The following is an 18,037-nucleotide window of genomic DNA, read 5'->3' on the forward strand; positions in this document are numbered from 1 at the left end:
CATTGGTTGAGGTCAATGAGGATGGGTCTTCTCTCGAGGTTGGGAAAGGGTTATTTCGAAGGTTTCCCTAATCTGATAGGGACTCTGTGCTCTAAGCCTCTTTTTCTAAAAATGGTATAGGCCCTTCTTTGATTTTGGTGAACTTATAAAATGCATTGGGCATTCTCTTTCCATTGTTATTTCCTTCTGGCTGAGGTTCCTTAAGCCTCTCCCTCATGGATTTGTAAGTTTTTAGCCTAGGTCATAAGGCTTGGTGGGATCATTTGTTCTTTTCAATCCTTTCTCCCCAGGGAACTCGATCATTTGTGGTTGTTTCCCTAGTAAACCCTTCTTGGGCTCCCCCTCTTGATGGGCTGGTCTCATCCGAGGACCTCCTTCCTTGCACCCTTTTATTGGGTCATTTTGCACCTTGTTCAAGGTGTTTTTTCCTTCTTTCTTTCATTGTTGGGCTTTTGGCCTCAATCTTCATGACTTTTCTTCCTTTTTGCAAAGGTGTGTCATAGAACCATGGGACCTCCATACTTATGCAGGCCCATGGCTTGGTTTTTGGGGCTGGGTTAATTCTTCTAATTTTTTGGATATCAAAAAATTCCAATTCTTCCATTAAGTATTTTCTAAATTTTCTTCATAATTAAGTAATAATTAAAAAAAATCTACATTTTTATGAAACATATACTTTTTATACTTTTTTTTATGTCCAAAATTCTACATTTTTATTCATGCTTTAACCATAATATAACACATAATATATATATGAAAATTCTTTTTGTAATTAATATAACATATAGAGCACACTTAACCCAAAATGCCTAAGCTCAATGGATGTGGGTTTAACTATGTTATATTAACTACTTACTATTCTCATCATTATTCAACGTGAGACTTCACTCACACGTGTATACCTACCTAACAACTAATAATAATAAAGTCTATCATCCTTTGTCTATACCAAATCTTGATCCAATTCTTTAGCCGATTGAGCCAGTTGATGAGCTACCTTGTTGCAAAACTTTTGTGATTGTGACATTGTAATAGACCTGAAATTTAAAAACATACTCTTTGTTCCCTGCAGCAAATGCCAAAAGCTAGAATCATCATAATTAATGTCCAACAATACCTTTGTAACTATAGAGCTAACTCCCTCAAGGATTATGGAGAGAGAGAGAGAGAGTTGTAAATTAATAGTAAAAATTAGGGGATAAGAAAAGCTAAAAATAAAGGAAGTTAAAGGGATATATGAATAGTGGTATTAAGGTAGATAGAAGAAAAGATAAAAGGGAGAAGAAAATATAACAATAAGTTGAGAAATTAATAAGGAAAAAAAAAGAGTTAAAAAAAAATAACGGATGATGTGACCGTTGATGAATCTTAATAGAAGCAAAGTAACAAAAAAATATTATACTTCTAAATACAAAAAACAATCTCAAAGCCACATCAACTATAAAATTTAGTTGAAGATTTACTCAGCAAAAAACTAAAATCAAACATTTTAAAAAAAAATCTCTTATATATATATACATATATTGAGAAGATTTTATATGTTTTTCTTTTCTTTCATTTCCAACTTCCCTTTCTTTTTCTTCACATTTTTTTTAAGTTACACAAGTTCAGTATTAATAGCATATTTAACAAGTGTTCAATTGTACTCGTTAAGGAAAAATTAAATAGATCCGAGAAATGACTTTCTTAAATTAAACCTCTAATTTCTACCCATTTAAAAACAGATGTGTTTGCACATGACATATATTTAATTGTTAAATATAAAGCTTACAATTTATTTGGTTAAATCATTTCACGATCCTTAACCATAAAACAAAAAATTAAAAAAAAAACTATAAAAAAAAGGAAGAAAAAAAAGTAGCTTGATCAGTCAACCAATATTAACCCAAAATTAGTGTTACTCTCTGTTAACACACACTCTTCCTCTTCCGTTGGAAAATGTCTCAAAGGAAAGAAGAACGAGGAGCGATCCTCCAACGCAAGACAAAGCGTGATGATCTCCCAGACGAAATCGTATTGGAAATCTTAGCAAAGTTACCTGTGAAATCTCTCCTAAGATTCAGGTGCTTTTGCAAACCTTGGTACTCTTCCATAGCCAAACCCAGTTTCATCTCTACCCACCATCTTAATCACAGTCATCACGGTTATGTCATACACATTCCTAGGAATATTCCAGCACCTTCTTCTTCTCTCGCTTGCGACGGCGCATTTGAAACCATACCCGAGTTTAGAGTTCCCTTCACTTTTCAATCTGAGTTTTCCCATTTTGTGGGTTCATGTAATGGCATGTTGTGTTTCACTAGTTATGGATCAAAGTTCAATGATGTTTACTTATGGAACCCCAATATTAGAAAATTTAAGAGGTTGCCTAATAACCAGTTTCCTTTTATGACATTCGAAATTAGGTTTGATTCCCAGAATAATGACTTCAAGGTTGTTGGGATTTCACAAGCTTTTGCCAATCCTAAGCCTCCCCTTGAGGCTGAGGTGTTCTCGTTAAGCTCGGACTCATGGAAAAGAGTTGAACTTGGAATCTCGTTGAGACCCAATCTTTTGTACTGCAATTTTATTAATTATTTGCCATCACCATTTGTTAGTGGACATTTGCTTTGGATGTTTAAATTTTTAGATGATGGAGGTGGGCAAGGGAGGCGTTGTGCTGATTTGCTCTTGTCATTTGATGTCAATAGTGAGAAATTCAATGAGGTACCACTGCCTAATAAAGGAAATTGTTTTACGAAATGTGTTACATCATTCAAGGGGGAGCTGGCTTTGATTGAATTTAGAAGTGGTGTCCAACCACATAGCACGCTATGCTCCATTTGGGTGATGAGGGAGTATGGTGTGATTGATTCCTGGAATAAACTTCGTGTTCTATCAATTGAAAATCTTCATGATTTCGTTGGTTTCACCAAGTATGGATTACATCTAGTTCAAAAAGGGCCTTGGCTGGTCTCTACCAATAGTAAATTAAAGAGGAAACATAAGTATGCTTTAATTGACCCCGAAACTCTACATAAGAAGGAGATTAGCACTCAAGCTGATCATCGTTTAGATGTAGCAACTTACATGGAGAACCTTGCTTTACTAGATGGAAGAAATGTGGTATCTTACTAAGAAGATGGTGCTATGTGTATAAGAAGTGATGTCATTACAGGTATGGATGAATTGAAATCCTTGTCATGCTTTTACTTGTAGCAATAGGCATGTTAGTATTGTTAAAACCATAATTTTATTCCCGAATTTATATGATCCTTTTATGGGTATGGCTATTATATTTATATTTGAAATTATTTGTGGATGGTTGTTGCACACAGTCCACAAATAAAACCATCATTGGCCAACATAACCTTGTTTTCTTGTGTGTGTCTTTGTTGTAGTGGTAAAAAGAACTCAAGAGTAGCTTTACAACTGTTTTTTTTCTCCTATCTATATATAAATATAAAGTAATAGCAGAAGAAGTAGAGGAAGAAATAAGAAGAAATGGGAAAAGAAAAGAAAATGGTGCAGGAAATGTTGTCTTTCTTGGAGGGGAGGTCTGGTGGGCAAAGTAGTTGGGGGGGGGGGGGAGGGACTTGGAAGTTGGAACACAATCCCCAGTGTTCATGGGTTTTTTTGGAGAGAAAGGAATGCTTGTTGCTTTGACAGGCAAAATCTAAGTGTGGCCAAGTTGAAAATACGTCTACATTAATCCTTTGTGGTAGTTTTTATTCCTATTTTTCTAAAGTCCACTCGTATTCGGAATGGGTGTAATAGGTTTCTAAAGTCATCAAGTTTGAGGAGGGTCACAATTCTCGTGTTCGCTTTTGTCTTGATCCATGGTGTGGGAAGGTGATCCTTAAGGAGGTCTTTCTAGCACCATTTCTAATGGCCTGAAATAAAGAGATTTACATGGCAGTCTATATGTGTTGGTATAAAAAAAGTTATTTATTGGGACATTCTCTTTACAGGATCAGTCCATGATTGGGAGATGGAGATTTTACAATATTTTCTTGTCCTTCTCTATTCCCATATAAAATAGTAGGGCTAGGGATGACTGGATTTGTTGGACTCATGCTAGGAATAGTACTTTTGAAGTTAAGTCCTACTGTAAGGCTCTTCTAGAACTTACAAGGAGAATGTCCACTATTTTTTCAAACTTGAAAACAACAAAAGTAGTAAGCAACATGGTATTTTTTTATGCTTGTGCCCTACTGGCCACAGGAATATTTAGTATTATTGCACCTAAATGTGTTTGCTTCATTCTTTATGCTTCCAGAAAGCAGAATAGGTTAAAGAAATGAAGAGGCCTGTATTGTCTTTTTAGATTTTCAATCTATGATTTATCTCTCTCTTTTTCTTTTTTTTTTTTAATTCGATTCCTCATGTGGGACGGTATCTTGTATGTGATGGAGGTTTTTTTTTTTTTTTTTGGCCTTCATTTTCAATGTGTTCGTTGTCCTTCTTATTTAGATTTTATGAAAAGGAGTGGTAATCTGAATTTGTATCTTGATGTCCTTCCATCCATTGTCTAATTTTAAATTGATACATGTTAGTTGTTCAAAGAGCTGCAAAATATCATCTTGATGTGTAGTTGTCTATTAAATGAATAATTCACATATCAGTTATCACTGTTAATTGTTGCAGAGTTTAAACATCATTACTGCCTTTGCAAAGAGAATCATACAATTTGATTTCTTTTGCTGGAATTGAATTTCATCTGATTTGGAAATAGTCTTATGAATCCAGACACCTTTGCTATTTTGTATTTTTTTGATAAGTAAATGAAATTTTATTCAAGAACTTAATAATGAGTCACCCGAGTATATAGGTAGTATACAGCCGGGAACCAACATAATCAAATACATAAATTATAAGCATCCATCAAAATCATAGACCAAAGAAATAGAATGACTTCCTATGATAGACATCCAGTCCGATAGAGTTTTAAAGAAGAAAAGTTTTAAATCAGCTATAGTCCTTTCAAAATCTTCAAAACACTGGTTGTTTCTCTCCCGCCAAATGCATCACATCAAACAATGAGGGACAGCCATCCAAATAACATCATTATGATGATGACCAAAATTTCCTTGCCAACAAGTAAGGAGCTCAACTACAGTATTTGGCATCACCCAGTGGATACCAAACAAAGTAAACACCATAGGCCACAACTCATAAACAATAGGACAATGTAGTAAAAGATGGTCTACCCATTCTCCATTACTTTTGCACATATAACACCAATCTAGAATCAACACCTTCTTCTTACGTAAATTATCAATAGTCAAGATAGTTCCTAAAGCTGCAGTCCAAACAAAAAATGCAACTCTAGAGGGAACCTTTTGCTTCCAAATACTTCCCCAAGGGACACCAAACATCATGCCAAAATGTCACTCTACTCCCATCTCCAATCTGAAATTGAATGTAGTGAGAAAAAGTAGACCAACCACTACTGATAATTTTCCATAAACTCACCCCATAGGAGCCTAGAACAGAATTAGAGCACCAATCTCCCTCCTCAGATCCATATTTAGCCCCTATAACCCTTCTCCATAGCGCTTCACAACCATTTTTCCAGTAATGCTTCATTAAAGTATCTCAAGTTTCGAATTGCTAGACCCTCAGACTGGATAGGAGAGCATACCTTGGACCAATTCACCAAGTGACGTTTAGAATCATCTCCCAGACCACCCCAAAGAAAATTTTGTTGATGTTGTTCTATATGATATGCTAACCTTTGCTATTTTGTATTTGTTTGAAGTATGCCAAATTGGCAACTGATTTAGGAAGTGAATTTTTATTTTGCCAAGTTTTGATGTGTCATGCATTCGCTAAATTGTAGAGAAATTGCCTCCCATCTCCAATGGGTTAACATTATGAGATGTTAGGGAACAGTGGAACACCCGCTTAACTTGCATGTGCAATATCTTAAGATCAGGACTTAGTTGACTTTAGATGGTAGCCTAGTTACATGTCAGACTCAAAATGCAAAGAAAGTTCTTCAAAAGAAAAAAAAAATCGAAGAGAATGTCTTTGTTAATTGTTGTGTGTGAAACAAGCATGCGGGCTTCCTTTGCTCTTAAGATAACTGACAAAATTAGTCTTGTGTTAGCAATTTGATGTATTGGAATTAAGGATTCCTTTTGGACTGGTGTATCATATGGCTTATTTCATAAGTGGTGAATCCAAGAGTTTGCAACATTGGGAATGTTGCATTTATAGTTTGTTGTTAGTTGGCTTATAGATGTTGTCTTTGCATATTTGTAGTCATAGGCGGACGAAGCTTAGGTAGGGGCTTGTCCTCTAGGTGCTGAGCTTGTGCCAAAAAGATAGTATTAGTAACAACTAACAACTAATAAAATCATTTTGGATAAACTGATTTCTTAGACTTTGTAGTCCGTGCGAGCGATTTTGAGGGTGCGACCAATCCAAGAGTTAGCTTTTTCGTTAATATTTGTAGCCTGTAGGATTATTAAGGCCCTTTGGGCTAGTTTGCTACTCCATGGGCACTGCTTTGAACCTAACAGAAGTTACAACTTGAGAACTTAAACTTTCAGCATTTAATTTTAACATCTTGCAGAATTGAATCCAGCTCCCAACTGGGTAATGGCCTTGGTTTGTGTGTGCATTCATGCTGTTTTTGCTATTTCCTTACGTGATCAAATTATTTAAGCCCACCAGATCTGCTCTCATGTTGAACAGCTTATGTTTATGCTACTTCTAGCAAACATGAAAGAGCCTAGTACGCATGCTTCAATTGGCTTCTTACTGCCAAAGCTATACAGATTCGTTTGATTTGTTTTCCCCCAACTACTGTACCACAATTAAGTTCAAAAGATTTTCATTAAACATTTAGCCATCATATTGGGAATTTTTTGAATGTTTTTCTCCCAAAAACTTTTTGCTGGCCTTTATATCATATGAATGGATTCCTACTTACTTGACACATTTAGCGTTTATTAGTGAACTTTTTCAATTGAGCAAAAATATAAAAGAAAAGCGAAGTAGGTCGAAAAACATTTCCAAATATACACTTGCTCAAAAAATTAAACAAGAAGATTTGGAGTTAAGAAAAAAAAAGGGGGAGATAAAAAAACAATGGGGTAGATTACATAGTGCGTTGGTAGCTTCAACCTTTCAACAGTAGCCTCAGAAACAACATTCATGTTGCTGTCACCATCAATAATAAGCATCCGAGCTTCATTTTTACAATGCACCATGGTCTGAAATATTGAAGTACACTTCCAATCCTCCCCTTGATTGGGTGCAGCAATACTACGCCTAAAAATCGAAAGAAGAGACGTGTCTTCTTCTAATTCTAGATGATTAAACCTTTGCAATTTTGAGTATACTGACAATATTAGAATGTATTGCTAGAGCTTTTCTTGTTTGTTAGAGGCCTGGCTACCTCGGATTAGTCACAATATTTTTGGTTTTTTTCTTTGTTGTCATGGGAGGTTCTATTTTCTTTTTTGTCGAGTCCAAACCTTTCAAATTTTCGGTTGAGGAGGGAGGTACTTATTACATGTTACGCATATATGAAAGAAATAGGGCTTCTCTTTGGTCAGTGTTCATGGGTAAAGAAAGTGCAAAGCGTTTGCTAGCTAATGTGGAGGAGCTCATGTCCAATGTACCTCTTGGAAATTTTGCAAGAACCTTCAATTCAAGGATGGTGATAAAGTTTTTATTTTGCAACTGGGTTCCAATACATATGGCAGTTTTTTTATGATCTCAGAACTTGTTCATGGCTATCGAAAAGGCTTCATCCTTGTGCCGAAAGGAAAACTGCATAGTGGGTGGTGGGGGTTTGGATTTCATCTACGGAAGGTTATTGCTCCCGTGACACTAGCCATCAAACCGCCATCTTTATTTTTCTTGAAATCGACAATGGAGAAGTTTCGACAATAGCAAGAAAGGAAAGCAATTAATGCCCAACTTTCAAAATTCATACAAAACAATCTTGAGCAATCATAACCATGATTTGCGCAATAGGGATGCTTGGAAGGAAAGAGCGATGCCTGGGGCTAAAATCACGTTTAAGATTAATGGCCTGTTTGGAATTTAAAAAAAGGAGGGGGAGTAGAGTAAAGGGAGGGAGAGTAATTCAATTACCTTGTTTGGAAGATTTTTAAGGAAGGAGGGAGAGGAATTTGGAGGGGTTTCAACTACCTCTAACCCCTCATTTTTAATTCCCCCAAATTGGAGAGATTTGGAGGGTAAGTAAAGTAGATAAATTATTGACCAAATGAATTCTCCAATTTACATTTTCTAAATTAACAAAATTACAAACCAATTATATAAATAATCTTTATTAGTTTTCTGAGAAAATTTAACACTACAAATGAAAAATCTTCCCAGTGCTTTCTTACAAACCAAACACAATTTCTACTAAATTTAGTATCTTTACTATTTCTATCCAATATTTTCTCAGCAACCAAACTAAAAAAAGAAACCCAAAACTGAATACTACACAAAGTCTCTAATTGCATAGATCCAACGATCCAATACCCAATCCAAAACTCACTCTTTCTCTCTGTTCCTCACACGTACATATACCTTATCGCCATCATTTCTTCAAGATTTGAGCCCCGATTCTAGGGTTTCCAATTGAGATTTGATCCGAACTTTCCGGGAAATTTTTTTTTTCTCGGAGATTTGCTATGGCTAACGAGAAGATCGACAGTCAAGATCGCGTGAACCAATACGACGGCGAGGAATACGAAGACTCCTCGTCCTCGTCCTCGTCGATGTCGATCGAGGACTCGATTTCGTTGTGTGGTGTTGGATCCGGAGTGAGTTCGAGCGGTTCGCGGGAGAACAACGAGTCGAGGAGCGAGATTGGGCTAACGGAGCATTTGACGGATATTCTCGTGGACGAAGGGGACGATTCGGACAGAGATCTGTTGCTTCAGTAGAGCTAAAAAACTGTTTGGTTGCTCAGAAAATTTCTGAGTTCTAATTTTACTTTTGGATGCCATATGATAGACTGAGGTGGAGCTAGCTTTTTGTTTGGTTGGTGAGAAATGCAAGGAAACTGTAGAAATTTATGAAGGATTTTTATTTTTATTATTTTTAGGTAATAAAAATTATTTTTATAATAATTAATAGTAGTTTTATACTTTTATTTGTGGTATTTGATGGAATGAAAATGTTAATTAAATAATTATTTAATCTAACAAATTAATCATAGACCAATGTTGCAAATTTATTTTCAAATAGGGGTAAATTAGTCTATTTAAATAATTTTCTCTTCTTTCTATCCTAATTTTTAAAACATCCAAACAAGAGAAATGACTAATTACTCACTTCCCCCTTACTACTTTTAAAAACATCCAAATAAGGTAGAGGATAACCACTCCCTTCTACTCTTCTCCTAGTCTCCACTACTCTCCTCCCCCTACTCCCTCTACTCTTCTCCCTCTCTAAACTTCCAAACAGAAACAGCATAGATGCTCTTTTAATGCTGGATGTCTCTTTAAGATTGGATTGTGGGCTGGATGGTAGGTGAGAAGTTTAGTGCTCCAAAGTCCAGGAAGTGGGCCAAGACAATATAAGCCCACCTGGTGTTTAGCACACAGAAGGTTTTTTTAAGCCCTAATGATGCTGACCAAGTGGAATAAGTCTCTTAAGCTTAGTTTGGATTCAGCTTATTGTGGCCACGTTTTGAGATTATGCGTTTTGTAGCTTTTTTTTTTTTTTTTGAACGCGCATGAACAGTAACCGGTACTGTTCATGCACGTTATTTCACTGTGCGGGAGACCAATTTCACTGTTCACGCACTGTAGCTGCACTGTTCACGCACTGTTCATGGGACCCACAAGCACTTTATTCAGAAAAAAATATTAAAAATAGGTCCCACAGCACTATTCACACATTTAAAAATTATTTTGTTACAGTGTTTTTAGTTTTCACTTTTTAGTTTTCAGCAATAAGCTCTATCCAAACGGACCCTTAATGAAGTCGCTATTGAGATTCGCGTCTCCGATAAGACCAGGAATGGGTCGACATGTACCTCAGATGGTGAAGAGAACCTGTAGTGAGACCTTTGAGTGATACTTCAGGAACATTCTGGTAATGTAATCGAGAAATGGGGGAATTCAGATTAGTAGGTCCTTGAATTGCAAGACGGAAGGAAGGTTGCAGTTTCAATTCAAATCTCTTTGCCATTGGGTGAAGCCACCTAGGTGTTGGAAGAGCAAAACCAGTTGGCCTTGGTTCCGTTGAAGTCTTCAGACTCTATGGATGTATCATCAGCTCATTTCGAAGAGGATGAAGTACTTGTGGAGGATTGAGTTTTGGACACCATTTCGGAGGATGCCGATCTGTCTCTAGCTATTGAACCACTCGCTTTTTCTCTACCCTTGGCCATGGAAGAACAGGAAGTTGTGGGTGTGGATAGTTCAGTGAGGCAAGAACCTTACTCAAAGTGGTTCCAAAGTCTTTGATAGATTCCTAGGCACATCTCTAGAAGGTTTGGAAAATCAAGCAATAGAATTTTTATTGGCTGTTGAGGCTGAATTAAAACTAAGAGCTGCTTTGAACAAGAAAGCATGTGACTTAAGAGTTCGGGGGTAAAAGGTTTAAGAGACATAATTAAAAGACAAAGATTAGAATTGTTTAGTATGTTTGTGTGAGAATATATTGGGTATGTTTAATTTTGTGTCTGTGTTACTTCTTTTTATTGTTTTAGTTGGCAATGCTTATAGTTTCTCAAAAAAAAAAAAAAAAACCTAGTTAGCAATGCTTGTAAGAAGATAAATACAAAGGTGGCCAAACTATATTAAATTTTGTCTGTGTGAATATTTTTATCTTTGACAAGCTCCAAATCACATTGTTATCTTATCATCACAACTTTTAAATGTTTATGCACAAATTACATCCTAGATGAATGAGATAGTCATTAATATTATAAATAGGTCATTTGACACCAAAATTAAGAAAATTATATTTGACACAGGTAACATTAGACAAGAATTAGAAACTAAATTAGGTTTAATTTGGATCCTGACAGTTTGGGTTCAACATAGCCCAATTTTCTAAGGTCCCAATTGCCAAGTGTTTTCCTTAAAAAAAAAAAAATTTGTGCTTCAAATTTAATATCTAATATATGTGATGAGTTACTAGGAATCTACTTTCCCAAATAAAATAATAATAATAATAACCCAAAATGGCAATTTACAAAGAACTATTTGACAAAGATGAATACAAAAACAAGTTGCACACTCGAAAGTCCTCAACAAAAGGGGTAAAAAGGGGAAGGGGGGGGGGGGGGGGGTGAAGGACTAATGGTAAATTGGCATTATTACCTTAATTAGACCATCTAAATCTACCTTGCTAATGGACCAGTCATGGAACCAGTATCCTTAGAATACACTTCAGATGAATTGTATGATTTAGTACTGATCTCCTCCCTTAAACCCATATTTTTCTCTTGACTACGAGACAATTCCATTGCTAAACATTCTTTTAGTTCTAATAACACAAGACTCATGGTAGCTCTTTGACTGGAGGTGGGTGTACTGCATGTCATTGCTAATTCTGAAGCTTTCCAGACAGAATTCACATCAAAATCTCCCTGCATCCTTTTATCGACAACACTTTCTATATCCCTCATTTCAAGCTTAGGACTTACCCAATGCACCAGGTGGATTGGTTCTTCATTTTTTACAATTGCAGGTTGGCCGGTGATTAGTTCTAACAGAACGATCCCAAAACTGAAGACGTCACTCTTCTCGTTCAATTTTTGAGAATTGTAGTACCTAAAAAACACAAAAAATAATTACGTCACGTCAAATGTTAACAAAGATATATATATATATATATATATATATATATATATATATATATATATATATATATATATATATATTCTTTCTCCCTTCACTAACTTGAGTGTGGCTCTTATAGCACCAGACTAATCCCTAGCCTTAGGTGAGTGTAGTTAAAAAAAAAAGTACTTGTTGCATACTACTGAAATGAATTGCTCATCATTTCTAATTACCAATCTATTGTTATTATCATTTTTTTTTTGCAATCATTTGAACCAAGTGCAACCCCCTTTTAATGATGCAAAAAACTAAACGAATTACATGATAAAAACATACTCAGGGTCAAGATATCCAGTTGTGCCCATGACTGTAGTTACTACATGACTTTGGTTATCACTTGGAAAAACCTTGGAGAGACCAAAATCTGCTATCTTAGCATCCAAGCTCTCACTTAAAAGGATGTTGGCTGACTTTACATCTCTGTGTATTATAGGTGGCTTGCATCCATGATGCAAGTACTCTAGTCCTGCAGTATCAATACAAGTCAGGCACAAATGACATACAATCAAATTATGGTCCGATTGACACAATGTTATATATGAGGCACAAGATCTATGAGCAATAATACAATTTCAAGAAATATTATAGGTTTAAGTATGACTTCGAAGCAAAATTGAGACAAAACTAAAATATAATGCAGAAAATGTTTACATATGCATTGAAGTTCAGAAAAACTATCTTCATGATCAGAGCACCTCTAAAAGGATTTCTTCGATTGGTCTAGTCTATGCAAAATTAGTGACATTTGAAACAAAGGAGCTGGTTGGCCTACTAAACATGGGGCCTCCAGTAGCTTTTGGTATGATAATTGGACTGGTCAAGGCCCTCATAATAGAACTGAGCACTCCCTTAAAGTTTGGGACACAAGGGATCCCAATGGAAATTGGCTTCTTGACAACATCTCCTTCATCCCCCCAAATTGCCTTCTTGAAACCATAAAAGCAACCCTCAAACCCTTCCACTCCACACAAATGGAATGTCTCTTTTGGCACCCAGAAACATCTTTATACATACCCTAAGGGATTGTCCCCATTTGGTTAGACCTAATCCTTATGGCCTCATCCATCCACCCCACACCCCACGACTTCCACAATCATCCCAATGAGGAGTGGATTAAATGTATGTCTTCCTTCACTCACAAAAGTTCTTGCCACCTCAGCTGGACATACCTTGGAATGTCATCTTCCCCATAACCACTTGGTCCATTTGGACAGATCGAAAAATAAGTCCACCATGGAAGGTCAAGCTTTTCAAACCAACTTTAATCCTCAAAAAGATAAAATCCCTTACCACTGAATTTTTCTTCTCCCTCCCCTATCAAATGAAGAGAACAAGATATACCAACACCCTCATTGGTTGGAAACCACCTCCTCTAGACTTCTTTAAGCTACAAATGGTTCGGCTAGAGGAAACCAAGGCAAAGCCAGTTCCGCGAGGCTTATCAGAGATTCTAGAGGGAATTGGATTGGGGGCTTCTCAAGAACCATTGGTAATAATATGTGAGACAACTGGGTCTGGTGCACTTATGAAATGCTATTCAAAAGTTGGACATAATGTAATCCAGGATTACAACAACCAAGCCTTAGTTCCAAAAATTTTGAGGTCGGTTGTACTTCATATATTACATTTGCTAAAAAGAATGTAGATGCTGACCTTGTGCAGCATCAATTGCAATGTGGAGTCTCATCTCCCAACTCAAGGTATGTGAACGTGTATCTGCAACCATAAAAAATGAACAAATATTTCTCATAATCTCAAGGATCTGAACATATTATTATTATTATTATTATTATTTATTTTTGATAGGTAAGAAAACTTGTATTAAGAGAAGACTACGTCATTAGAAAAAGTAAGTAGCCAAAAAGAATATGTACAAACAACATAAAAGAAAAAAAATATGTACAGTAAGATAGGGAATCTAAAAACAGCGGAATGGATTGTTTAAGAAAGACGGACACAATGCATAGTATAAGCATTGTAATCGGTTATTCCAAGTCATTCTTCATTCAGATAGTGATAATAAACATGGAAGTACCTGAAAGATAATCTTTTAGGTTGCCGTTAGCCATATATTCATAAATTAGTGCCATGTTGTCACCATCATCACAGTATCCAACAAAAGATGCCAAGTTCCTATGGTAAACTGTCATTAAGAGCTCAGCCTGCAAATCCACCAGCAACCACTTTAGTCTATAATCAATGGTTAAAGCAGTTACCAAGCATGAATATATTCACTAGAGACAAAATAGAGAGTAAAAGTTGTCCATCCATGCCATCGCATTTTTATTTTAAACTTTATAATGTATAAAGAAGTTTTATGAATCAATGGTATGAACCTCAGTTTGGAATTCCTTAGGCCCTTGAGATGATGAAGCAGAGAGCATCTTAACTGCAACATTGGTGCCATCTGCCATTTGACCATGGTACACAGTCCCAAATCCTCCTTTCCCAATGACAGTACGGAAGTTGTTTGTAATCTTTACAACCTCAGCATAAGTAAATTGCCTCTTCTTTGATACTATGATATGTTTTTTGCTGGAGACAACCAACTCTTTAGCTGAAGTTTACACAAAAACATACTTTAGGCAGAACCTTTGAATTTTTATGTTGTAGAGCAGAAGATTGCTGCATATACTACATTCTAAAATATATCACCTTCTGATCAATATATCTCTTTGTATAATTTCTTTCAAATATTATTTTTCTTAATGTTATCCTGTAGTAATGGTCCTACGGATCCTAAAATTTTTTTGCAAGACACTCTCAATTTACATTTGTTATCTCTTTTTTTTTTTTTTCCTCTCTTTTCTTATTTCATCTGCATGTCATTTTACATCATTTTTCACTATTTTGCACCTCTAGATGAGCATGATTTCCTGTTGAAGTATTTTGTACTACTTCTTGTATGTTGGGAGCATACAACACACATAATCATAATGATAAAACCAGTGAAATTACCTGATTTCCTTCTTCTTCTCAGTTTCCAAATGACAAGCAAAGCAATAAAGAGGATCAATGCTGACATTGTTGGTGCTAGTATTGGAACATAATTTGTTTTCTTGTCTTTGCATGAACTTGAGCTACAAACATTTTGGTCATCCACTTGATCATCCACACTGGAAGAAGGGAAATAGACAATTAAACCATATTTTCATGTCCCATATCAAAATTTTAGTGCATGACTGTATTTCATGAAATCCTAGAATATGAACCAATTCTATTATCTACTCAAAAACAAGAATTTGTGAAGCAAGAAAAGAGATAAAAATATAGGCCTTTTCTCCCATATTAGCATCTGAGAACCTCAATGTAAGTAATCCAGCCTCTGATCTTTCAATAAGAGCCGTAGGAACAGAACCTGATAATTGGTTGTTTTTCAAATTCCTACAAGTCAGTAATATGATTTCTGTTAGAGATATGTGTTCTTAATTGTATTAAAAATACAATTCCAATGCTGCAGATCTTACAGGAACTTCAAATATTTGAGCTCTTCCAAAAATTCAGGTACTGGTCCAGTTAAGCTATTGTTTGATAAATCCCTGAGACAAAAGTATTTTCCTTATGAGATATTGCAAGTTGTTGAACAAAGCACTAAATCTTAAAAGGGTTAATCCTTATTTTCATCAAGTTAGGGCTAGCACAACATTCAGGCAACAAAATATTTTGAATGTGTACATACAAAGATTCCAGTAATGAGAGCTTTGCAAAGGAAGCTGCAATCGTCCCAGTCAAACCACATGAGGTCAGGTTCCTGTTGAAGGTAGAAAAGCAACTCATAAATAATGACATTTTCAAAAAAATGACACTTTCAATCAGAGAAGTAGTATCAATATTGTTCAGACGGAATGACTAACATTGAGATTATCCGTGGAGGAACTGAACCATTGTGTTGGCATATTAGACCTTCCCAAGAGTAATTCTTTGGCCCGCAGGGATCACCCACCCAGTGTTTGCTTATCTTATACATTGTTTTGACATTCATGACAGCATCAACTGTATTTAGTAAATTAATATTCGATCAAATTGTATATTAAACTTTTTATTAAATCCAATATTCCTCAGAGTTGCTTCACAAAAAACACCCATAATATCATTCAAATTTGGGCATGGAACTCTAGCATTGCAGTTAATAATAATACAAAAAAGCTTACCATCTTCACTGAATGTTGGCGATTCATCCAGTTGTTTAACCAAGTAAATCTCAACAGCATTGAGGATAGGTGGAAGGGCTGAATCCTCTGTTTTGTATATAGAAATCCAGTGCTCTTTTCCCACCAAGGCTCCTGGACTAGATATTGTGGTTGCATATAAGTAACGAGGACTAAAAGGTGTAGACAACGGTGGATCATTCCAAGATATATTGAACTTCCTTGACTGGTTCTTCTCAAGCAGCTCCACTTCAGCAAGGTACAAGTATACATAAAATTGAGAGTTAGGATCATCAATACTCCAATACAATTTCAAGGGTTCACTATCATTCGCTGGCCTAGCAGCTGTCTGAATGACTTCCTGTGGTGCTTGATAGCCATTATTATTATTATTTATCGCTATTGTAGTGGTGATTGAATCCCAAGTAGGGAGCATGTAGGAGGACCAAAGGCGATCATAAATGTCATCTTTATATCTTCCACTTCCATTGGTTGATCCAACATCCAATCTTTGGAAGAGTACTAATGAAGCAGATGTCCCAAACTCGGTAACATAAATTGAATTATTTAGAGGTCTAAGCTCCAAGGCTGAAATAAAAGGAGTTCCCAAGCCTTTGTTCTCGAGACAAATGTGAATGTTGTCTGATTGTGCAATACCAATAATCTCAGTTATGACAGTCTCAGAAGCTTCACTAAATTTTATAGAGGACCAAAGATTGACATCAAAATAGATATCAAATTCTGGTAACTTGTTTAGTCCATCATAGTTTCCATACAAGAATGAAGCTCTTATCAAGTACAGATTGCCTTTTCCACCAGGGGGCTTTAAGGTGTAACAATTTTTGTTTCCAAGAGGAAAACTTCTAAGATCAGAAAGTGGGTAAGGCAGGTTGAGATTGTTTGGATATGCATACTCAGAAGAGATGTTCTTGTTAATCCCATTGTCTATATAAGCTTCATCACGAGCATAGGAAATGCCAGTATCAATGTCTAGGTAGAAATTCTGGGAACTCCCACAATCAATGCTTATGAAGCCTAAACAAAAAGAAATAAACAATCTATGTTAAAAAATGAATGAACAATCTTTTCTGATTCTTACAAACTTTATCAAATAAGACCAACTTTATGAAAATCTAATCCACTAATCTATCAATTCAAACACTCTAGTGTAGAGGCGTTCAAAATTAGCAAAAGTAGCAATTTGTCTAAAAAAATCATTCTACTTAAAATAAAATAAAAATAAAAATGTTAGAAAATAAAGTAAAAATGAAAAGAAAAGAGAAAAAAGAAGAAGAAGAAACATATTAATCAATTTTCAGTTGAGAGAATTTGCTAACCTTGTTGGAGCTGCCCATGAACAAAGATTACACACAACATCCATAGGATGAAGCAAATATATATCTCCATCGTCATCTATCTATTATGATAACATGAGTTGGCTAATGTAAATGTGAAGACAACATGATGAGAATTTGTTTAATTCACTCTTGATGTTCTATTTTTTGTTTTTGTTTTGTTTTTATTTATTATTTTAAATACACTGTTGTTCTTTTTTGACTTTCAACAACTAAAAAGGTCTTTCTTTGTCAACTTTGGTAACCTGGACCTGGAGGCTTAGACGGATTCTCTGAATCCTCTCAAAAGCTCAAATTTCAAAACATTTTGCTAATATATATATATATATATATGTTACCACTTTATTAAAATTACATAATTTTTTAGCACATCAATCTATTTTTCAAAAAAGAACATCACTATAGCATATGCCAAATATTTATTGGCATTTAGCGCATATCACGATGTATGGTTTTTGATGTTCTGTGTGCCAAATACTAGCACACATCATATGACAATGAGTTAATGGCATTCATATTAGACCCTCAGCTACTTTGAATTTTCAACGTAGATATGTGGAATTGAACATAAATAATAAAAGAACAAAAGATTGAAATAATATTCATAATGGATTCATGATTTTTATTTTATTTTACAACTTTAAAATCCTAAAACGTTTATTGGCAATAAATTCACCTGGACTAATATCAGAGAAAGAATAGACAAGACATAAAAAAAAAAAAATTA

General features: G+C 35.4%; 2 protein-coding genes across 2 annotated transcripts; one reads left to right on the top strand and one right to left on the bottom strand.

Annotated features, from left to right (window-relative positions):
• The first annotated feature begins 1,938 nt into the window (after window positions 1-1,938).
• Window positions 1,939-3,117, top strand: LOC142618786 (F-box/kelch-repeat protein At3g23880-like). Its single transcript, XM_075791807.1, has one exon. The coding sequence runs from the start codon at window positions 1,939-1,941 to the stop codon at window positions 3,115-3,117; it is 1,179 nt and encodes a 392-aa protein (XP_075647922.1).
• An 8,005-nt stretch (window positions 3,118-11,122) lies between these two features.
• LOC142620036 (putative LRR receptor-like serine/threonine-protein kinase At4g29180) lies at window positions 11,123-17,451 on the bottom strand. The gene is made up of 12 exons (XM_075793476.1): window positions 17,293-17,451; window positions 15,959-16,990; window positions 15,662-15,800; window positions 15,487-15,558; window positions 15,275-15,346; window positions 15,111-15,191; window positions 14,766-14,923; window positions 14,144-14,364; window positions 13,843-13,969; window positions 13,461-13,523; window positions 12,084-12,273; window positions 11,123-11,738 (listed from the first exon to the last, which is right to left on the bottom strand). Exons 1-12 carry the CDS (start codon window positions 17,366-17,368, stop codon window positions 11,306-11,308), a joined length of 2,664 nt encoding a protein of 887 aa, XP_075649591.1. The 5' UTR covers window positions 17,369-17,451; the 3' UTR covers window positions 11,123-11,305.
• Window positions 17,452-18,037: the final 586 nt, after the last annotated feature.

Source organism: Castanea sativa, chromosome 12 (assembly GCF_040712315.1).
Source record: "Castanea sativa cultivar Marrone di Chiusa Pesio chromosome 12, ASM4071231v1".
Taxonomy (NCBI): Eukaryota; Viridiplantae; Streptophyta; class Magnoliopsida; order Fagales; family Fagaceae; genus Castanea; species Castanea sativa.

What these genes read in the sequence shown, in the direction of transcription:
- LOC142618786 (XM_075791807.1), top strand. Translation starts at nt 1,939, where the DNA reads ATGTCTCAAAGGAAAGAAGAACGAGGAGCGATCCTCCAACGCAAGACA.
- LOC142620036 (XM_075793476.1), bottom strand. Translation starts at nt 17,368, where the DNA reads ATGACGATGGAGATATATATTTGCTTCATCCTATGGATGTTGTGTGTA. An exon ending in CTCAAATATTTGAAGTTCCT is followed by an intron (nt 15,192 to 15,274) that starts GTAAGATCTGCA and finishes ACTGACTTGTAG; the next exon opens with GAATTTGAAAAACAACCAAT. An exon ending in GCTGGATTACTTACATTGAG is followed by an intron (nt 14,924 to 15,110) that starts GTTCTCAGATGC and finishes CCCTTCTTCCAG; the next exon opens with TGTGGATGATCAAGTGGATG.